General features: G+C 38.7%; 2 protein-coding genes across 2 annotated transcripts; both read left to right on the top strand.

Annotated features, from left to right (window-relative positions):
• The first annotated feature begins 9,055 nt into the window (after positions 1-9,055).
• Positions 9,056-12,190, top strand: LOC126595654 (uncharacterized). The gene is made up of 4 exons (XM_050261954.1): positions 9,056-9,564; positions 9,696-9,971; positions 10,262-10,399; positions 10,488-12,190. Exons 1-4 carry the CDS (start codon positions 9,229-9,231, stop codon positions 12,030-12,032), a joined length of 2,295 nt encoding a protein of 764 aa, XP_050117911.1. The 5' UTR covers positions 9,056-9,228; the 3' UTR covers positions 12,033-12,190.
• A 537-nt stretch (positions 12,191-12,727) lies between these two features.
• On the top strand, positions 12,728-18,405 carry LOC126597765 (probable pre-mRNA-splicing factor ATP-dependent RNA helicase DEAH4). The gene is made up of 14 exons (XM_050264597.1): positions 12,728-13,236; positions 13,334-13,551; positions 13,707-13,759; positions 13,907-14,023; positions 14,115-14,206; positions 14,442-14,528; positions 15,371-15,585; positions 15,684-15,776; positions 16,153-16,276; positions 16,513-16,660; positions 16,762-16,831; positions 17,195-17,355; positions 17,588-17,763; positions 17,881-18,405. The coding sequence occupies exons 1-14, from the start codon at positions 12,839-12,841 to the stop codon at positions 18,029-18,031; spliced, it is 2,103 nt and encodes a 700-aa protein (XP_050120554.1). The 5' UTR covers positions 12,728-12,838; the 3' UTR covers positions 18,032-18,405.
• The last annotated feature ends 5,256 nt before the right edge of the window (positions 18,406-23,661 follow it).

The following is a 23,661-nucleotide window of genomic DNA, read 5'->3' as shown; positions in this document are numbered from 1 at the left end:
TTAACATAAAAATCAATTCATAAACTCGTAAGGCATGCATTTCATTTATGCAATTAAACTATGAAATTATGCAAATTTCAGAAATGGTCTACTCATAGATACTCCGTAGCAGCAGAATTGTGCGGAAAATGATTAAGGAAATCCCCACTAGCAACTTCACCTAAGCACAAAAATGTACAATTTATCAAGCTACCCAACTATAGAATTTTAAGAAATGGAAATGGGTCTTGGGTTTGGATCCGGATTAGGGCTTAGGTTTAGGTTAACTAAGGTTCGGACCTATTGGGTTTTGGATAGGTTTAGGAACAAAAAGGGTGGTGGTTTGGGCTTGAGCCCAAACCCACACAACACATAACACACACACGCCAGCACACACACACACACACATGCATGCACAACACACATGCACACACCCACTACTACAATATTAGCTTTAGGTGGCGGATGATGGTTGCGGATATTAGAAAATCATGTCGGATAAATTATACCTGACACATCATTTAATTACTGGCGGATATTAGAAAAATTCTGTCGGATATATCCGACATAAATTCCTGACGGATATTTACTAGCAGATATCAAGAAAATACTGGCGGATATTTACTGGCGGTATTTTTGAATCTTTTTTTTGAATATTTTTTTACATATTCTGGCGGTTTTTAAGTTAATGGTGGCGGTTATAACCGACAAAAATTGACTATTTTACTTTATGACGGTTATTATTTTGTATTCTGGCGGTTATAACCGACATAAATGAAAATTTTATTATTTTAAAATGTTATATTGATTAAAAATAAATAAATAAACACATATTTTATTTTATTTTTTTCACTCATGACCCTAAAGTCTAATGAACCCAATTCCCACAAGCAATAAATTTTCTTAGAGAATAATAACAACAGACTACAATCTAAAGCTCTATTAATTTTGTAATAAGGATTATGCTCCCTCACAGGCAAGCAACAAGATACAAAGAAATTTAAACAATTTTTTCCAATGCGTCACAATGCACATTGTCTGACACATAAACACACATGAACATCTAGTGTACTTTATCATGTCTGATTTTATTATTTTAAAATGTTATATGGATTATAAATAAATAAATACATGTTTTAAATATTATATTTTTTGCGATTTTTTACACATGCTATCTCATAGTATATACAAACATATTTGACGGTTGGATTGTTGAAACTAGTTTTGTTGAATGCATTTTCTATCAAATTGATAGATTTAACAAACACTTAAGAGTTAATGTTATACTTCCATTAAGTATAAAATAAGATTTATCCACTAGTGTAAATATTTTAAATTGAAGATCGAATTCATTCATTGCATTCTTATAGGGTCGAGGAGTATAGCTGTAAAAAATCATTAAAATCAAAGCTAAAATAACCGCTAAATTGTGAATTTTTTGTTTATAACCGTCGAAAACTTTTGTTTCGTTACGTAATCTATGAATGTTTGTTTTTTACGATTTTTTACGTATGCAATCTTGGAGTGTGTACAAATAAGTTTGACAGTTCGATCGTTGAAAAATGCTTCGTAGAATGCGTATCGCATCAAAACGGTAGATTAAACAAACACTTATAGACAATGTTATACTTCCATTAAGTATAAAATAAGATTTATCCACTAGTGTAAATATTTTAAATTGAAGATCGAATTCGTTCAATGCATTCTTATAGGGTCGAGGAGTGTAGCTGTAAAAAATCATCAAAATCGGAGCTAAAATAACCGTTAAATTGTGATTTTTCGTTTATAACCGTTGAAAACTTTTGTTTTGTTACCTAATCTCTGAATGTTTGTTTTTTGTGATTTTTTACATATGTGATATCGGAGTATGTACAAACAAGTTTAACGGTTAGATCATTGAAAAATGTTTCGTAGAATGTGTATTGCGTCAAAATGGTAGATTAAATAAACACTTAAAAGTTAATGTTATACTTCCATTAAGTATAAAATAAGATTTTGTGGTATCCACTAGTGTAAATATTTTAAATTGATGATCAAATTCTTTCATTACATTCTTATAGGGTCGAGGAGTGTAGCTATAAAAAATCATTAAAATCGGAGTTAAAATAACCGTTAAATTGTGTTTTTTCGTTTATAACCGTCGAAAACATTTGTTCCGTTACGTAATCTGTAAACGTTTGTTTTTTACGATTTTTTACGTATACAATCTCGGAGTGTGTACAAATAAGTTTAACGGTTCGATCGTTGAAAAACACTTCGTAGAATGCCGATCGCATCAAAATGGTAGATTAAACAAACACTTAGAGTTAATGTTATACTTCCATTAAGTATAAAATAAGATTTATCCACTAGTGTAAATATTTTAAATTGAAAATCGAATTCGTTCAATGCATTCTTATAGGGTCAAGGAGTGTAGCTGTAAAAAATCATCAAAATCGGAGTTAAAATAATCGTTAAATTGTGATTTTTCGTTTATAACCGTCGAAAACTTTTGTTCCGTTACATAATCTCTGAACGTTTGTTTTTTACGATTTTTTACGTATGCAATCTCAGAGTGTGTACAAATAAGTTTGATGGTTGGATCGTTGAAAAAAGTTTCGTAGAATGTATATCGTGTCAAAACGGTAGATTAAACAAACACTTAAAGTTAATATTATACTTCCATTAAGTATAAAATCTAGTGTAAATATTTCAAATTGAAGATCGAATTCGTTCATTGCATTCTTATAGGGTTGTGGAGTGTAGCTGTAAAAAAATCATCAAAACCGGAGCTAAAATAACCGTTAAATTGTGATTTTTTGTTTATAACCGTCGAAAACTTTTGTTCCGTTACGTAATCTCTGAATGTTTGTTTTTTACGATTTTTTATGTATACAATTTCAGAGTGTGTACAAATAAATTTGACGGTTCGATCGTTGAAAAAAGTTTCGTAGAAGGCATATCACGTCAAAATGATAGATTAAACAAACACTTAGAGTTACTATTATACTTCCATTCAGTATAAAATAAGATTTTGTGGAATACACTAGTGTAAATATTTCAAATTGAAGATCGAATTTGTTCATTGCATTCTTATTTATGTTTTTCAAGTATTGATTAGACAATATTTCATTTGTGTGATGACATTTTCCGTGTACAATTATCTTTTTGTTTCCTTATTGCATATTTTACATAGGTTACTATCTATTAAACCAAACAATTATTTATTTTCGACCAAAAAAAATTTATTCATTTAATTTTTAAAACCGTATTCTACGTAAATACATATTATTTATTTATTTATTAAACCAAACAATTATTATTTTATTTTTTAAAATCGTAACAAAATTTTGGGGGGAATTTAAAATTTTGGAGGGAATTAAAATTTTGGGACGGAATTAAAATTTTGGGACGGAATTTTGTGGGGTGAATTTTTCCGCCATTTTGTTTCTGTCGGTTGTAACCGACAGGAATGAAATTTTTTTTGTCGGTTTTAACCGACAATACCTAAACCCTTTCTTATACCTACATCCGGCCCCCACTCCTCTCCTTCATTTTTCTGAAACATAACTCTTTAACTCTCGACACACATTCTCTCTCTCTCTAAGCTCCGAGAATGAACCCCCACAATTCCTCTCAATTCTGACCAAATCAACCCTTAAAAATCTGAACCTCGAACCCTTGGGACATAGGGAATCAACCTGCAGCGTTGCATGTATCATCGATGCATCACCGTGTGCTCTGCCATTAATGCTGAGAGCTTCAGCTCTCTCGAACTCCATCTCAGGTATGAATTATTTTCCCCTCTTGGTTGTGTGGGTTCTAATCCATCTGTGATGAGTATTATGGCGAAAATCTCTGAGGTTTAATCTCTATTTTGAATCTGTCGAGATGCCCTGCTACTGCTCTGCCGAGATGCCTTGGCGGGCCCGAGGCCGTATGAGTGTGTCCGGCGAGCTTGGCATAGTGATAGGCACCAACCCATGAGAGGTGCCATCATTCAGCAGATTTTCCGGCACTGGGTCATCTTTGTTTCCATGGATTTCTTGGTAAAGGTGTATGTTTTTCACATTTTGCTGACCGCCCGCTACCTGTTTGATTAGGGTCGTCAATGAGGTTCACAACTCTGTAACGTAGAAGAACAAGGAGTGGCAAAAGAAGTTGCCTTTGGTGGTTTTAAAAGCAGAGGAAATTATGTATTCCAAAGCCAATTATGAGGTTTTTCTCGTTTCCTTTTCGGTTTTGCATTCGCTCTTTTTGGTTGTTCCGTCGGTCATTTTTTTCTTTGTTTTGTTGAAGGTTGAGTACATGAATCTCAACACGCTATGGGACAACAAATGACGCGATTAACACGATTATCCGGCGAGATGAGGACACTGAAACCGGGGAGCTTCTGTCGCCGTGTGTCGAAGGTAACATTGTACTGATTTCTTTGCAGTCTGTTGAATTGAACCTTGAAATTATGCTACTGGGTTGGTCTCATTTTCAATGTATATTAGCTCATTGCTTAAGCTTAGGTTAGTTCGTTGTGTAGAATGAATACACTAGAGGTGTGATTTGTATGTGTTTTGGTTCCTCATCTGTAGTTCGTAAGAAAAGATTATTGCGTAGAAAGTCGTTTATATTTTTTTAATTATTAATATATTTTCTGTTGGTTTCAGCCGACAAGAATGCTTTTATTTATTATTATTGATAAATTTTCTATCGGTTATAGCCGACAGAATTCCTGGTGGTTTTATATTTTCTGTCGGTTTTATCCGACAAAAATTCTCTTATTTATTTATTATAAATATATATCCTGTCCGTTATAACCGACAGTATTTCTGTCGGTTTTAGAGTATTTTCTGTCGGAAAATTCATTTCCTGATGTAGGCAATTCTGTCACTTATTGTATCCGCCACTGCATCCATTTTCTGTCGGATTTTGCCTAAAATCCGACAGTAATATACGTTTTTTGTCGGTTTTTGAACCGCCAGTTATAGATAATTTTGTAGTAGTGACCTGTACACACACACACGCAACATACCACACACGTGCACAACACACGCGCACACACACGGGCACAATACACCCACACACTCACACGGACACACACACACCACACACACACGTACGGACACACACATATACACACCACACACATGCACGGCACAAAACACACACACACACACACACACACACACACTCACTGAGCCTAAAACACACACACTCAGTCCAGCATGACACGGCCCGTAGGCCAAATAACCAAAAGGGAACTTGGCTGGTCCAAGAATAGGCTAAGGCACGTGGGTGTTTTGAGAAGGCCTGGTGGCCTGTGGGGTGACGGGGAAAAACACCGGAGCTGTTATAGCTCCGGTTGACGGCGAACATATAAACTACTACCCAAACCAAGTACTAAAATAAAGAGGGAAGAGAGTGGAGTATTTTTCATACCCTAGTTTCGCCATGAACGGCCGTGAGTGTTCGGAAAGAATCCTCGAAGGTCACGGTTTCGTCAGAAAATGTGGGTAAGTTTCCCCCGTGCCGTTTCCGTCCTCAAAACATTGGAAGAACCACGTAAAAATCAACCCACAACCCCCCACAACAACAATGGTAATTTAAAAAGGTATTCAAACTTACCTAGCTGGAAGGAATGGAGGAATCGGTCGGAGGTCCTTTCTCTAGGTTCCCCGACCTCGCTGCGATGGAGAGAGAGAGACGGCGCAAAGAGGATGATGATGATGATGGTCTACAACAGGAGCTGCATGTAGGTTTGCTGGGTTGGTCACGGTGCAAGGAGAGAAAGGGAGATAGGAGAGTTCCCGTGAAAAAGAGAAAGATCTGAAAGGGAATACTAGGGAAGAGAGGGAAGAGAAGAGAGCTGAGAACCTACCATGTGGCAGTTTAGGAGAATTAGGGAATCTAGATCAATGGTTAGGATTAAAAGAGATAAGGGATTAAATTGATAGATTTAAATATGTTCTAGGGAGGAAAATAGAAATATAATAAAAATGTGGGAGTAGGTGTACTTGCATGACAGCCATCCACACGAAAAAGAGAAAACTTGATATACATAGTTGACACATCATTTCCTGGTACAATGGTTGTCTAAACTTACTTAGTCAACACCGAGGCCAAGGAGGAACTTTGGGCTTCCTTTGGGAAGGAGAATTCTATACCCTTCTATTCTCATCCCATTCCATTCCTCTCATCTCACACATTACTTTTTGTCTTATTATATATATAAAAAAATCAATATAAGATGTTGACGTAGCTTAACTATGACCATTCAAATAGGAGGACATGGAATGGTAGAAAAATTATAAGGGTAGAGAATCCTCCTCCTTCCGTTCGAGCTGGGTTTTGTGAGCTAAATAAGTCCACCATTTGTTTGGATCCCTGTCCCTAATTAAGTGGGTAAGTATCAAAGTAGGCAGCCATTTGAATACCAAATTAAGCTAATCTTATGGTTAACCAAATAATTAACCTCGGATAAGCGGCAGGCCACCAATTTTGTGACCTTGTTAGACAAGACAGCGACTTCTGCAAAACAAGTAAGCAACCAACTGTCTTTTTCCAAATTTAGTTAGTGTTAATTAAGATTATAAAATTATGTCTTATTCCAAATTTGATTAATGTTAATAAAGTTATTATGGTGGGTTATTATAGTTGAAAATATTATTGTAACTGTGGCTACATTACAAGAGCACTTCAAATGCAGGCCAAATCCGGCTTTTAGAAGACCTCAAGTTGTTGGACTGTCGGGACATGGAAAGTCTAGGGTTTATTATCTCGATGAAATTAAGGAAGATCATTTGGTTGTATCGATAATCACTTTTGGACTTTTAGTTTAGTTAGGGCTAGTTTGGTATTGCGCTTTGAAAAAAAACTGTTTTTGCTGTGCCGTGAAAATAAACTCATTTTTTGCTGCTTCAAGTTTTCAACTTTTTTTCACCTAAAACTGTGAAAATAAGTTGTTTTTAAGTATTTACCAAACACTTTTTGAGCTAAGTTTTTTTTTATATCTATTTTTTATAAAAACACCTCAGTACCAAACCAGTACTTAGGCTTGTTTGAGATTGTTTTCGTAAAAAGCAATTATATTCATAATCATACTGTTATTGGATGGACAACAGAAAAATTTATATTAACATTGCTTTCAACTGTTCCTTTAAAGTCATATTTATAGACCATATGATGTGACGGTTGATAGTTGAATTCTTTATTTAGATCATTCAAAATGAAGTACAACTATCAACTGTCTCATCATTTGGTTTAAAAATACAGTTTCGTTTTTTTATCCAAAAATATATTCTCAGATGGATAATGCTAGGGAGATCGTCAATTTAAACATATTTTGTAAACTATATGACGTGGTTATTGATAATTGAATTATTGTTAAAGTGTTGAATAACATGCGTATCTTTTATTGGTGACACATCACATGATTTACAAATTAAATTTAAAAAATTGGTCTACTTAACATTACTCTTTCTTAATAGGTCTCACATATATGTAACCCTTTTCTCGATACAATAATGGAAAAAAGGAGAAATCAAACTTATGACCTTCGGTTTACAGATAAATAAAATTAACCACTTAAATTCCAACTCCTTTGTAAATATGCAACTTTTTAGTGGCATGCGTGTGTAGTGGCTTGTATTTGTGGGTGACCAGCTATTTGATTAAGCAACACAAATTGGGTTGGTTAGAAATTGAGTTGATGGCTGAATCACGATAAATCAGTATAGTTTAAAGTCGGTCCAAATTGTAATGAATATGTTGATCATGTGTAACGCCTAGAAGGACATCTGAATCTCATTTATGGTTCCTTCGATACAAATGAATAATCCAATTTTCTTTTCCGTTACAAATTTTTTTTTTTTTGTGAAATAAAAAGATAATCCAATTTGGTTGCTAATGTCCAGCTACAAATCTTTCATTGTTTCGATCGTTTTGATTTGGGATTTTTTTTCCTTTTTTTATTATAAAATTTCATAGTGAGAGGGCGGGTCTTGGTACGACAGAAATGTTACTTCTTTTTTACTAAATGATCACGGACTTGAGTTGTGAAAACAATTTATTTGCAAAATAAGAGTAAGACTGCGTACTATAGATATTTCTCCCATTCCTCACAAAGTGTGGAACCTTATTAGCTTGAGGTCACCCTTTGAAATTTCAGAAATATTTTTATCATCATTCTACTCATTCCCTCCTATTTTTTCTTTGATTACCAACATGTTGTTGTAGTCAATTAATATTAATAAAAAAAAAACTCATACTAAATTAGATAGCTTCTATAAAACTAATTGATTGTATCGAATTCGGATAATCATTTCCTTAAAAAGATTTCATTCAAATGATCTCACCCATTCTCTTTGATAGACAAATCATCTCACCCATTAATTCTAATAATTGTGCCAGCAAACATTGTGTGAAAAGTCTAAAGAGAATGAAAAAATCCCAAATCAAAACGATGGAAACAAGAATGATTTGGAGTTGGACATTAGCAAACACATTTCAAAGCGTAACAATCATACCGCTACACAATATAACTGATACATGAGTCATAAAATAATTTTATTATATAATTGACATACTCAAATTATAATATTAATAAATAAATATACGTGCTCATCACTCATCTAAGTAGAATAATAACACGATGGTATGACATTTTATTGTAATTAAAGTTGGGCGGAATGCCCTTAATTCTTTTGAACCTCACTAATAATTAGTTCCATCATTCATTCGGAATATGAGATACTTCAGATTTTAGCGGTAGAAAATATTTACTCGGTAAAGAGGATGAAAACTTGTTGAACAAGACCAAGTCATCGTCAAATATATTTTGGTCACCTTGGTACACAACCCCAAGAAGACATATGTCTCTCTTCCCTCTCTTTCTCTCTCTAGCTTTTCTCTCTCTAATCTCCTCTCTGGCGCCAAAATGGGAAAGCATCCTGCGTATTCTTTTATCATAATCCATCAAATTAGTGTATCCGTATAAACGGAAAATTTAATTTAACGATTGTAAACAGAGATTTACTTTAAAAATTATAATAATTTTAACAGTTTGATCAAATTTAAATGGTGCAAATTGATTGATTTGATTGAGATTCGGTCCTTTCCGCCAAAATCCCAACTCACTGTATAAGCAGACCAAACAGAGCTCTCTCTCTCTCCACCTATACGGAGCTCTCTCTCCACCTATATACCCAATCACAAAAGCCACGAAGCTCTCCAGACGTTTCACTCTTCGGAGGTTCCGCAAAACGAAGCGTTTCGGAAATGATGGTGTTCGGGAGCTCCGCCACGGCTTACCTGTCCGGCGGGAAAGCGCACGCGCACGTGTTTCCGATCGACTACGAGGCCGAGGTTTCGCAGCGGTTGGTGGACGCCGCGCACGACAACGACTCGAAATCGGCGGGGGAATGTCTGGGCGATCCTTTCGTGGACGTGAACTTTGTCGGAACGGTGTGCTTGAAGTCGAAGAAGACGGAGATTGTGGCGCAGGGTGAGTCGGCGCACGAGGTTCGCGTCGAGTACGAGGAGTTCAAGACTCAGATCACTGCCTTGTTCCTCGCCGCTCACTCTGGGAATTTGGCGCTCGTTAGGAAGCTCCTGGTAACGTAATTCATGCAAATTTGCGGTATTTGAAATTATTAAATTCATATTATAATCTCTCTTTTGCTTAAATTTAGAGCGAAGAACTTTGAATGTCTCTAATTTTAGTTTTGTAAATCTTCGCGTGACAGAGTTATGGAGCAAATGTGAATCAAAAGCTGTTCCGAGGCTATGCAACAACAGCAGCAGTGAGGGAGGGACATTTGGAGATATTGGAGGTGCTCATCAATGGCGGCGCGTCTCAGGAGGCATGTGAGGAGGCCTTGTTGGAGGCAAGCTACTTGGGGAGGGCTAGGTCCGCCGAGATGCTCATGGGATCCGACATGATCCGCCCTCAGGCGGCAGTGCATGCTCTTGTTTCTGCTTCCTGCAGAGGCTTTGTTGATGTAGTTGACACACTCATCAAGGTAACTTTTAGTCATAGACTAATCGAAAAAGCCATCGTGGTCTTATGTCTCAATTAGGGCTCGTCTGAGAATGCTTATGTAGGAATAACCTCTGCTCGTGAGCACTTTTAAGTTGTTATGCTCTTATCTGAGTCTGCATTGCAGAAAACATGATCCTTAAACTATATTGACAACATAATTAAGTGTGAAGTACAGACAAGGTCATCGTCGCCCAAAAGTGTATGTGTTTTTTTAATTGCTTGAACATATAACCTTTGTTCCATGACAGTGATGCTATTGATTGGTGGCAGTGTGGGGTGGATGCGGATGCAACTGACAGGGCGCTGCTTCAATCGTCCAAGCCATTTCTATACACTAATGTTTACTGTAATGCGCTTGTTGCCGCCATTGTTAGCCGGCAAATTTCTGTAGTCAGACTCCTCTTGCAGGTTTATCCCTAACTCATCGACTAGTATGCGTACCTTTATGGTTATGCACTTCTATCTAACGTTGTGTACCTTTTGGAATGAATAACAGGCTGGAGCCAGAACAGATATAAAAGTGAGTCTTGGGGGCTGGTCCTGGGATGTAAATACAGGAGAAGAGTTTCGGGTGGGTGCAGGACTAGCCGAGGCTTACAGTGTGACCTGGTGTGCTGTGGAGTATTTTGAAGCCAGTGGTGCTATCTTGGGGATGCTCTTGCAACACCACTCTCCTAACATTCCTCACTTTGGGAGGACTCTCATTCACCACGCCGTATTATGTAACAATGAAAGAGCGGTAGAGGTTCTGTTAAGTTGCGGTGCTGATGTAGAAGTTCCAATTAAGACAACAAATTCAGAAACTGACTGCCCTGTTCACATGGCGTCGCGACTTGGATTAAATAAGGTTCTTCAACAATTGGTTAGTGCGGGGTGCAATGTCAACTCTCGGACAGAATCTGGAGAAACTGCACTAATGAGCTGTGCTAGATATAAACACCAGGAATGCCTTAAAATTCTGGCTTCAGAGGGTGCTGATTTTGGCCTGGTGAATTCTGCTGGTCAGAGCGCAAGCGTAATAGCAGAGTCAGCAAGGTGGACTCTTGGCTTCCGACAAGCAGTTGCAGACGTGATTCGATCTGGTGAAATTGTTCAATCAAGCAATACATCAGTATTTTCTCCTCTAATGCTTGTGACTCAAGCAAACGATGTTGAGGCCTTGAAGAAACTGATTGAGGGAGCAGACGTTGATCTCAATGAGCAAGATGAAAAGGGATACTCAGCTGCCATGATAGCTGCAGAGGGTGGTTACCTGGAAACTTTCAAATTGCTTATCGATGCTGGGGCTGACATAAACCTGCAGAATAAATGTGGTCAGACTGTAATGGAACTATTCGTTACAAACCAAAACAGTGAAGAATTTGAAAAGTTGTTTCTTAAGAATGCTGCACCTCAAAAGGTACTTGATAGTCCTATTGAGTTTTATGGGACTCTACATCAGGCAGTACAGCACGGCAACACAGATTTCGTTCTTACATTGATAAGCAGGGGTTCTGATGTGAATGCTTCTGATGCCGATGGATACACTCCATTGATGTTAGCAGCAAGAGGAGGCCACGCTACACTGTGCGAGCTTTTGATTACTTTAGGGGCAAAATGCGACATTGCGAATGCAAGACACGAGACAGCCCTCTTACTTGCAAGGAAAAGTGGGATTAAAAACGATGCAGAGAATGTGATATTGGATGAGGTTGCAAGAAGCCTTGTTCTTGGTGGGAGTCGCGTGAAGAAGCACACAAAATGCGGTAGAGGATCTCCACATCGAAAAATGCTGAAAATGGTTGGGGCTGCCGGGATTTTGCAGTGGGGGAAGTCGAGCAAGAGAAATGTGATTTGCAGGAGGGCGGAAGTCGGGGCTAGTGACTCGTTCAGATGGAACCGCCGGAGGAAATTCGACACTGACGAGCCGGGGCTGTTCCATGTGGTGACTACAAAGCACAAGGAGCTGCATTTTGTATGTGAAGGTGGGATTGAAATGGCTGAGCTCTGGGTGAGAGGGATCAAGCTTGTGACAATGAAAGCTGTTTTTGGCAAGCTTTGAGTGGAGTTGGAGTGTGCATTGGAGATTTGTTCAATTGAAGCAGTTTTTATTGGTGCTTGGTTCATCCCATTGTACTTTTTGTTGTATGTTTTTTTTACTTGAACTCTTTGTACTTCGGTAGTAACTTTCCCACAAAGGTCTTTAAACTCAGTAAATAAGTTTCTGGGCATTTCTTTCCACTCCACGAGAAAGTGTGATTTGAGTTCACAACGACGCAATTATCAGGGGCGTGCTCTAACATTGAGTTAATAGCATGCCGTGAGGGCTCCTGCTGGAGGCCTACTATGCCAAAAGTGACGTTGAGTTCGAATTTTAGGAACATAGCAAAACAAAAAAAGCTATAAAATTGAGTTCGAAAAGCAGCAATGCACGTAAAATTTGAGTTCGAAAAATCTAATCGGTATCCAAATGTTAGAGACTTTTTGTCATTTGAACAATTTACATCACGATTGTATAGCAAACTAATAACTAACTAATAACTAACATCTGGAACTATTACGGGATGACCTAATAGTTAAGAACGAATTTTAAACTCATACTTCACACAAAACGTCCGTGAATCACATTATAATAGCCAGAGAATAATGAAATACTTTTATGAGTCTTCTCAACTCTTCGAAATATGAATTGTCATGGTGAAAGCATTAGCTGCTCCTTAAAAAAAAAATAAAAATAAAAAACCGTTGAAAAGTTGAGTTTTTCTAAAACCCTGATTTCGATTTTCTTCCCAAACAAATTCCCTCCCAAAACCCCGAAATTTCTTCTTCCTCGTCATTCTACGATTCCGAGCTTCTTTTACTTCATCAATGGCGGACCTACCAATCCTCCAATTCGAGGACACAATCATGAAAGCAGTAGAAGAAAACCCCGTCGTAGTGGTAATCGGAGAGACAGGTTCGGGAAAGAGCACGCAGCTCTCTCAGATACTTCACAGAAGGGGCTACACCAAGTCCGGAGTCGTCGGCGTCACTCAGCCCCGCCGAGTCGCCGCCGTCTCCGTCGCCAGACGAGTTTCGCAGGAGCTCGGCGTTCGGCTTGGGGACGAAGTTGGATACGCCATCAGATTTGAAGATAGAACTTCGGAAAGGACGCGGATTAAGTACCTCACCGATGGAGTTCTTCTTCGTGAAAGCCTCTCCAATCCAGAGCTTGATCAGTACTCTGTAATCATACTAGATGAAGCTCACGAAAGGAGTCTAAACACGTACAATCTCTCTCTCCATAACGCTCCAGATTTTAGGGTTCTTAGAAGTTTTGATTATTTGTTTGTTTACACTACAATGTGGCATTTTGTCAATCAGGGACATACTGCTGGGACTGATGAAACGCTTGGTGAAAAGGCGTGCCTCGAATTTCAAGGTTCTAATCACTTCAGCAACTCTTGATGGCGAAAAAGTATCACAATTCTTTTCAAATTGCCCTGTAGTGAAAGTCCCCGGGAAGTTATTCCCGGTCGAAATAGCCTACAGCCGTGAGCGGCCTGCCAGCTATCTTGAGTCATCTCTAGAAACAGCTCTCAGTATGATTTTGATTTTAGTTTATTCTTTGCATTGTAATTTATTTTTCATATAATCAATGCGGTATCTTCTTTCTGTTATTTCGGTTTAATTCCCGACTTAGTTTCAAACATTTACTTGTTGGTAAGAAGTTGACTAACAATTTCTCTTTTTATAGATATACATATTAAGCAAGGCGAAGGCGATGTCTTGATATTCATGACTGGACAGGTCAGATGCTGTTTTCCTACTCTCTTTTCCTTTTTGTGGCATTCAATGTACATGCGAGCGTGTGACTGCTACTTTGCATATAACCTGTCGTTTACATTGTTTTCCATACAATGCTTCTACTGACCGAAAAACTGTTCTTTTTTATAGGATGATATAGACAAGTTGGTGTTGAAGTTAGAAGAGAGAGTTCGAAGCCTGGAAGAAGGGTCTTGCATGGATGCCATAATCCTTCCTCTTCATGGTTCTTTGCAGCCTGAAATGCAGGCAAGTAAAGACTAATTGTAATTGTGTTCTATTTTTGGAGGCTTTAAAATCCTAATGCTTTTTTAGTTCACGCTTCATCTTTTCTGTACAGGTACGTGTTTTTGGTCCTCGGCCTCCAAATTGTAGGAGATTTATTGTTGCAACAAATATTGCTGAAACTTCTTTGACTGTAGATGGTGTTGTGTAAGAAAAGAAACTATTTCCTGGCTGTCATGCTCATTTGCTTTTATTTACCCTTTTTATATTGCTTGCTTCACAAGGTTGAAATTTACTTAATGATTATATGGAAGCTATTGTTGAGTAAAATTTTCAAGTAAACTTTTTTCCATGTTATTTATAATCAATGAATCTGGTTTACACATAACTGAAATGATGTTAAATGGTTTTCTGTTTTCTCATAATCATGTATGAATCACAGGTATGTTATTGATTCTGGTTACGTGAAGCAACGACGGTATAACCCATCAACTGGCATGTATTCCCTCGATGTTGTTCAAATTAGCAAGTAAGGAGTCCATAGTTTTATATTTATTATAACTTGTTACTGTGTTCTGTCCTTACACTTAATTTATTACTGTATTCTTGTTTGGGCTCTTCGTCTACAATTTTAGTAGACAAGTTTTATGAAAAGTACATTTTTTCCAGGCTTTTCCAAACGATAAAATTTCCTCTTTTTTACCCCCGCATCTTGTACTCTACCGAGTGCTATAAGGTTTCTAACACAAATGAATAACATCTCTGTGTAGTTTGCTTATGTTTGTATTCAGGTAATTTGAATTTTGATCCAATTCATTCCTATGTGAAAAAGATTTGAAATTGAAGTTAACTAGACCTTTTCAATTGTTTATATGTTTGTTCTCTTATTATTTTGCACTACAATTGTGAACCAACTACGAAAGCAATCAGCGTTAGCAGCTTCTATAGTTGCATTCTGATCTAGAAACAATTTCATGGTTATCATTTAAGGAAGCCAGTGATACTTAAACCATTGCAGTAGATGTAGGCATGGAATTTTTAAAAGCATGGCCGAAAGGCTTAATAAACAGAAGTTGTCATGTTTATAGATGTTATTCCCTCGAATGATTCTCTTTAAAGGTCGTACCCAGTGCACAAGGCTCCCGCTTTACGCAGGTTCTGGGAGAGGTGAATGTCGGCTAGCCTTACCCCCATTTATGGAGAGGCTGCTCCCAAGTCTCGAACCCGAGACCTACCGCTCATGGGCGAAGGCACTTGCCATCGCACCAAGTGCGACCTCTTTAAAAAAAAAAAGAATGATTCTCTTTAAAAAAAAAAAAAAGAATGATTCTGCCTATCATTCTAATTAAGTTTGGATTCATATGATTGCAGGGTACAAGCAAATCAACGTGCAGGACGAGCAGGAAGAACACGTCCTGGGAAGTGCTATCGTTTATACCCTTCGACGGTTTACGAGGATGAGTTCCTTGATGCAACAATTCCTGAAATACAACGCTCTTCGCTTGCTGGAAGTGTTCTTTATTTGAAATCTTTGGACCTCCCTGATATTGACATTCTAAAATTTGATTTTCTTGATTCTCCTTCCTGTAAGATGAATTTCTTTTCATTGTGTTTTTCTGCCCTGTTCAGGCATAACATTAGAATTCCTTGCATATGTTGTCTAATTCCAATTGGTTTGCTGCAGCTGAGTCTTTACAAGATGCTTTGAAGCAGTTGTATCTTATTGATGCTATTGATGAAAATGGATTGATCACAAGAGTTGGAAAAACAATGGCTGGTATTTGATTCACATCCCAGTTTTCAAGAGTTATAGTAATAATTTCCAATGTGTTGCCATTATTTAGAAGCCTTAAACGAGTTTTAGTAGTTTTGATAAATTAGCGTCATTGGAGAGCCCCTAGCATCTTGAGGAATAAAATGGCATTTTATAGTGGTCAAAATTTTGTACATCATTCATAACCTTAGTTGAACTGTAATAGAAGTGTCATATATGTACTCACAAACGTTTTGCTACTCATTCCTACTTGGGCTTTTTGTTCCTGTACTATCTGTTACTAGTGCTAGAAGTTATTCCCCCTTGGTTTTGTGCACATTGAGCATTTTCTCTTTTAGATCTTTGATGAGTCTGCTCAGTAATTCCTTGATTTTTTCAGAGCTTCCGCTAGAACCTTCACTGTCAAAGACCTTAATGGAGGCAAATGAGTATGGCTGCTTATCACAGGCTTTGACTGTTGCTGCTATGTTATCTGCAGAAACCACATTGCTTCCTGGTCGAAGGTAAACTCGTTAAAAGTTTCCTAGAAGATGGTGCCCTTATGTATGTTGTGAAAGTTAATAGCATGCATTGTGTTCTGACTTCTGAATACCTGAAAAGTACTCATATATCATATGTAAAACTAAATGTGCACACATCTGCACACATAAACTTTGAAAGATATTTGTGGACCTCTGGCCCTTGGAAGTATGAATATTTCGTTTGAGAAGATTATTTTTGTGCATGCCTCCATTTGCAGCAAAAGTACGGAGAAGAAGAGGAAACATGATTATTTGGACCTTCCTGATGGCTCTGGTTGGGGTGATCATATCCAGTTGCTACAGATCTATGAGTGCTGGCATCAAACTGACTATGACATTAATTGGTGCAAGGATTATCAGTTGCAGGTACCTTTTTATAGTCTGTATAAGAAATGTGATATATTGAGTACATCTACAACATGATTCTAATATATGCATATTATGTTTCTGGAACTCATTGATTGTAGGTGAGAGGGATGAAGTTTGTCAAGGATGTAAGGAAACAGCTATCTCAAATCATGCAGAAAATAGCAAAAGGTTAGTAAGCTACATTAGCGAGGACCTTGCGCTTATATCACATTCACGAAACATTGCTTGTTACTTGATAATGTGAAACTCTTATATATAATGGTGAACAGCTGTAATAGTTGCTAACTGATGAGTGCTCAATAAGTAACATATCCAAAATACATTGATTTATGGCACAAAAACGAATTGAGATGACAATGGAAGATATATTAGCTATCTTTATTATTTATAGCCTAATTTTTTTCTTGACGTATTATCTGATCTTTGTTAACTGTTATTAGTGTTTAACTGCCAACTGAAGATTCTTCTTGCAGTGTTCTCTTGATGTTGCTTTCCTTCACTCTATTGATATGTTGTGTATCTGGAAAACAGGATCATTAGATGTACAGACAGCCAGAAGACGGAATGAAAGCCAACAAGATTATCACAATTTGAGGAAGGCTTTGTGCGTGGGATATGCAAATCAACTTGCTGAGAGAATGATGCATCACAATGGTTATCGAACTTTAGGTTTTAAGCCCCAAGTAGTACAGGTATGAACCTTGAAGTCTAGTCTACGTTAGGCGTGTTACATTATCATTATGCATTTCTGGTTTATCAAAGCACCTATTGATTTATTTAATCCGGGAAAGGAAAATCAGAAACTTTGAGTAGAAAATTGATTGTGACTAGGCATATCTTACTACCATTAGTCAAAGGCTTTGAGTAGTGAGTTTTTCGGAAGTCTAGAATTGACGCTTGTATTTGTATCATCTTTTATTTCAGGTGCATCCATCCTCTGTGCTAAAACCAGATGATGAAGGGAAATTGCCTGACTACGTTGTGTACCATGAACTCATTGCAACAACCCGCCCATTCCTGCGCACTGTATGTGCCGTAAATGTTGCTTGGGTCAGACCCATTTTGGACAAAGTGAATAATCTAAACATCAAGAAGCTGAGGTAAAGCCAGTTTACATAGAAACACCATTATAAGTAGAAAATGGTTTGTTGCTAATTTGAGGTCGTATATGAAGTTATGAAAATTGCTGGGTTTGAACCTTTTAACCTTTTATGCAGTGGCGGGATTGGTCGTATTGAAGAGCAACCGGAGGGAAATCTTTCCGATTTGCCAAAGAAAGAGGATGTTGTTGCGCCGGTTCTTGACGATCGTGAAAGTAGAGTACAGGCGGCTAGGGAACGATTTCTTGCTCGTAAAGGAAAGAAATGAGCTTATTCAGTAGTTGTGTTTGATGGAGTGGGGGTATTGAGTTTTGGCACTGACCTAAAGAAATCTGGTTTAAGCTGCAACCGGTAAATACGGAAACCAAACTAAGGCTGCCCAACTCCCAAGTCAATATCAGATCAATGCCAGCCTCATCATCCTCTACCATAGTTGCAATCAACCACCTCCGGAAGACATGAGTCCGGCACACACACATGTTGTATTTCTATTTTCCGATTGTTCTGGTACGACAAGCAATGTGCATGCCGGCCAGTACATCCCAATCCAATGTGGTATGTTTTGAGCATACTGGCTGCTTCGTGACGTATAGACTTTGTATATATTTCAATTAAAAATCAAAGATTTTTCAATCTATCAAAGTCCTCTCTACGAACAAATCGTTCAAAGCCTCTCAAAATGAAGGAACAGATCTCTCAAAAGAAAGCAAGCATTTCCTCGAAGCATTTCAAAGAGTAGTAGTACCATTCCTTGTCCAAATCTCTCTCAAATCAAGTAGCTAAGGCGATTATCGTCGGAACAGTTTGTGAACTTAGTAGCATCTCCGTCCATGCAGATGCTGATCTGGTAAAGATGGTTCGCACATATATCCGGCTCACACTGAATTGTAGTTTGGACTTTGGTTTTCTGGTGATGGCATTAAAACTTTCCGCAACAATCTTGGCCTTTGCACGAAGATCCTTAATATGGATCATCTCCCTAGTAAGATCCTTGATATGGATCATCTCCCTAGTACAGCGGATAGGCTTTTTCGAATAAAGGAAGATCCTTCAAAGACAAAATATTGGGAAAAGGCTATCCGCTGTACCAGGGAGATGATCCATATAAAGGAATAAATGCAAGAACTCTATATTATGGCCTTTTTAAGCACGTGGCTGAATTATTATCTTCAGCACGTGTACAGTCGTGCTGCGGAAACTTAATTTCTGGTCATGAAGCCAACATTGCTGCGAGTGTTTGCTGCCAAGGCGCACAAGTTTCTACCTCCTCAGGGGTGTACTTCTGTCAGGAAACATGCGTGAAATGCTTGAAGGCTAATGGTGGCGACAAGCCAGTCGCGGTGGTTAATGGTGGTACTGAGAAGAGGATGGACATGCTCACTGCTTGGCCGAAAACAAATCCAGGATGTTCTTGTGCAATTCGGATGCACCCAGCTTGCAATGACTTTCTTAAAGGAATATACTTTAGCTCAGTAAACTATATCTGCTTCAATAGCAGTATGGTCTTTATACAGTTTTACATACACCCGCATGCAATAAACAATAGCACACGCATGCAATAAATAACTACAATAAAGTGATTGTCTAGTTGTAAGATCATGCAATATTCTTCTGCCCATCTTCATCAGCATCTTCGACAGGACTTCATGGGTTTCATTTAGAATAGTCATTTCATCATGTCAGCAGCACATGGCTTATCAGCACATGGCAACACATGGCTTATCAGCATATGGCTTATCATTTCTAACAGTGCTTTTAAGTATTGAAGAATACGTTTGACAGCAGCCCAATGTGTGGTTGTCGGTGAATGCATATATTGGCAAACTTGGTTAACCGCGAAAGCAATGTCAGGACGTGTGAAGAGAAGGTACTGAAGAGCACCAACAACACTTCTAAATTCAGTGGCATCTGAAAGAGGTTCCCCTTCATGAAGACTAAGACGACGACCGGCAGTAGCAGGTGTTGAAGTTGGCTTGCAGTCGGTCATCTTGGTGCGACGGAGGAGATCCACAATGTATTTGGATTGAGAAAGGTACATGCCAGTAGGTGTACGAGTGACTTCCATGCCAAGGAAAAATTTAAGGGGCCCAAGATCTTTCATAGAAAATAATAGGCCAAGCTGAGCAATGAGACGTGAAATGTGAGCTGCATCATTCCCAGTGACTAAAATGTCATCTACATAAATCAAAAGATAAATAATAGTGGCACCATTGAAATATGTAAACAGGGAGGAGTCGGCAGTGGAAGCAAGGAAACCTAAGTCCTCCAAGTGATGAGAAAAACACTGAAACCATGCCCGGGGTGCTTGTTTAAGGCCGTATAAAGAACGACGAAGCTTGCAAACATGAGTAGGATATTAAGGGTCCACAAAGCCTGATGGTTGTCTCATAAAAACGTCTTCAGCTAGTGTGCCATGGAGAAAGGCATTTTGGACGTCAAGTTGACGAATAGGCCAGTGAAAGTGAAGAGCAACGGACAGTATGAGGCGAATGGTGGCATGAGTCACAACTGGACTAAAAGTTTCCCCATAATCAAGACCTTCCTGTTGATGAAAACCATTGGCAACAAGACGTGCTTTGAACCGTTCAATGGAACCATCATACTTACGCTTGATGCGATACACCCATTTGTTTGGAAGAACATTGAAATGGGGCTGACAGGGAACAAGTGTCCAAGTACCTGTGCGTTGGAGTGCATTAAACTCCTCTGCCATTGCTTGCCTCCACTCGATATATTTATTTGCTTGACTGAAACAAGTAAGTTCAACTAAATCATCAACAATAATAGCAAGTAAAGCATACTTAGGATTGGGTTGTCGAATCCCATCCTTAGCACGGGTGACCATGGAGTGAGAGGAAGTAGTTAGTGGAAGTGGCGGAGACTGCCCTATATTCGAACTGGGGAAAGAGCTGATGGGTGTGGGACATAAAGGGGATGGATCTGATATGGGAGTGGTGTTAGTAGGCAGTATATTGGGAGTAGGTTGGGAAGAAGAGGTTATAATAGAAGTAAGAGAAGTGATAGGATATTGGGGCCCTAATTCTAACGTGGCAGGAAGTGCATCAGAGGAAGAAGAGGGGATAGTAGGAATGGAGTCTTTGTATGGAAAAGACTTTTCATAAAAAACAACATGGCGAGATAAAAAAATGCGACCTGTAAATGGATCTAAACAACGATATCCTTGTTGATTTAATGAATATCCGAGAAATATGCACTTTTTGGAACGAAATTGCAACTTGTTATTGTTATATGGACGTAAGTATGGAAAACATGCACAGCCAAATACTTTAAGAAAATCGAATTGAGGAGATTTTGAAAATAATTTGTAATAAGGAGAATCATTTTGTAAAACTTTTGTTGGCAACCGATTGATAAGGTAGTTAGCCGTATGAAAGGCTTCAACCCAAAAGGACGCAGGCAAAGATGCATGAGCAAGAAGAGTAAGTCCAGTTTCGACCAAATGACGGTGTTTTCTTTCGGCTAAGCCATTTTGTTCCGGATGATGTGGGCAAGTGAAACGATGATGTATGCCACGAGTTGCCAAAAATTGTTTAAAATGAGTATTGATATATTCGCCACCTCCATCCGTTTGAAATGATTTTATTGTTGTACTAAACATGTTTTCCACTAATTTTTGAAAAGTGACAAAAGTTGCAAAGACGTCAGATTTTAATTTTAAAGGATAAATCCAAGAATACCTAGAGAAATCATCAATAAAAATAACATAATATTTGAATCCATTAATAGAATGAGACGGAGACGTCCATATATCAGAGTGGATCAATTCTAAAGGAAATGACGACAAAGAAGTAGACAATGAAAAAGGTAATTTATGACTCTTACCCAGTGGACATGAGTGACACACTTCACTGTTGACTTTACCAGAAATGGGCAATTTATTTCTAGTGACAAGAAGTTTCAAAATGGAACTAGATGGATGTCCTAAACGAGAATGCCAAATACTATCTGATACACGAGTACCGATGCATGAAAAAACGCCATTATTGTTTGAGATGGAAAGTCTGGAAAAGGGGTAGAAGCCATTCCTACTCTGGCCGTGCAAAAGGATCTTCCCCGTTTGCATGTCCTGAATATGATAAGAGGTAGGAGACAAAGTTAGAGAACACTTGTTATCTATGGTAAAACGATTGATGGAGATGACATTAGTTGTAGCATTAGGGCAATAAAGAGTGTCTGATAATTTAAAGGTGTGATGAGGTGTTCGAATATAGGAATGGCCAACTTTTGAAATATGCAAACCTGTGCCACCAACTACTCCGTTCACATGATCAGTTCCATGATAGTCACGGGCAGCAGAGACTTGAGCTAAGTCGTTGGTGATGTGGGCGTTGGCACCAGAATCGAAGAGCCAGTCTTGAATAGCAGGGGTACTGCGAGAGCCTGAGGATGGAGCAGTTGCAGCAAAGGCTTGAAGACGAGAGCCAGGAACACGTCCCTCATAGGCCATATTTAGACGGTTGAAACAGTCAATGGCAGCATGTCCGTGGCGTTGACAAATTTGGCATTGAACTCTCCCAGAAGAATAAAAAACATTACCTCCAGAACCACCATTGGAAGGTGCAGTACCAAGGACTCCATCATTGTTGGAGCGATGTGAAGGACCTGAGGGATGAGCAAAGCGTGGTCCTCCAGGTTTGTGGTAATGTCCAGTGTGGAAATTATGACCACCAGAAGAAGATCCACGTCCACCACGGTAGGAAGAGCCACGACCCCGGAAACCACCACCAGAGCGTCCTCCACGCTGAGCAGCAAGAATAGTCGGTGCAGCGTCGGAAGGAAGAATGGAGTGACCTTTTTGGCGTCGCTCTGCGCTGAGAAGAAGAGCTTCTAAAGCAGCATAGGAAATGGCTTCATCTCGAGCCTGTGCAGATGCCACAGTACTCTCATAAGTCGGGCCAACATTGTTAAGAACGATGGCCACCAAGTCCTCATCAGATATAGGAGAACCAGAGAGGGAGAGAGTATCGGCAATGCCATTGACACGATAAAAAAAATCAGCAATGGAAGTGTCACCACGATGAGTGTTCATTAACTCACTTCGGAGCTGAAGAAAACTGCCGGTAGACTGAGAAGCATATCTGTCCCGAAGAGAGGTCCAGATAGAGTGGGAGCTCGTCTTACCAATGAGAGTGGCAAGAACAGTAGGATGAACAGAACTATTTAACCAAGACATCACCATGGCGTCTTGTTGGATCCAGGCCTCGTAGGCCGGATTAGGTTCAGTAGTAGTGTTGCCTGCAGTGTCCTTGAGGAAGGCAGGAGGGCAAACACTGGTTCCATCGACAAAAGGGACCAAGTTCCGACTCCGAAGAAGAGGCAGCATCTGTGCTTGCCACAGGGGATAGTTGGTACGGTCCAACTTGATAGTGAGGAAATTGGAGACATTGAGAAGAACTGGAGAAGAAATAGGGGGAGATGATTCATGTGCAGAGGCCATCGGGAAAAAAAAAAGTTGGGTGTTTTGAGGTTGTCGTTAGACTGGGCTCTGTGATACCATAAAGGAATATACTTTAGCTCAGTAAACTATATCTGCTTCAATAGCAGTATGGTCTTTATACAGTTTTACATACACCCGCATGCAATAAACAATAGCACACGCATGCAATAAATAACTACAATAAAGTGATTGTCTAGTTGTAAGATCATGCAATATTCTTCTGCCCATCTTCATCAGCATCTTCGACAGGACTTCATGGGTTTCATTTAGAATAGTCATTTCATCATGTCAGCAGCACATGGCTTATCAGCACATGGCAACACATGGCTTATCAGCATATGGCTTATCATTTCTAACAGTGCTTTTACTGGCCTTGCCGCCAGGGACATGGTCTGGGATCAAAGACGAGAAGCTTTCGAAAGAAATATATCACCTTGTTT

The sequence above is a fragment of the Malus sylvestris genome, chromosome 13, assembly GCF_916048215.2.
Source record: "Malus sylvestris chromosome 13, drMalSylv7.2, whole genome shotgun sequence".
Classification (NCBI taxonomy): Eukaryota; Viridiplantae; Streptophyta; class Magnoliopsida; order Rosales; family Rosaceae; genus Malus; species Malus sylvestris.
This window is presented reverse-complemented; position numbering and strand designations above follow the sequence as displayed.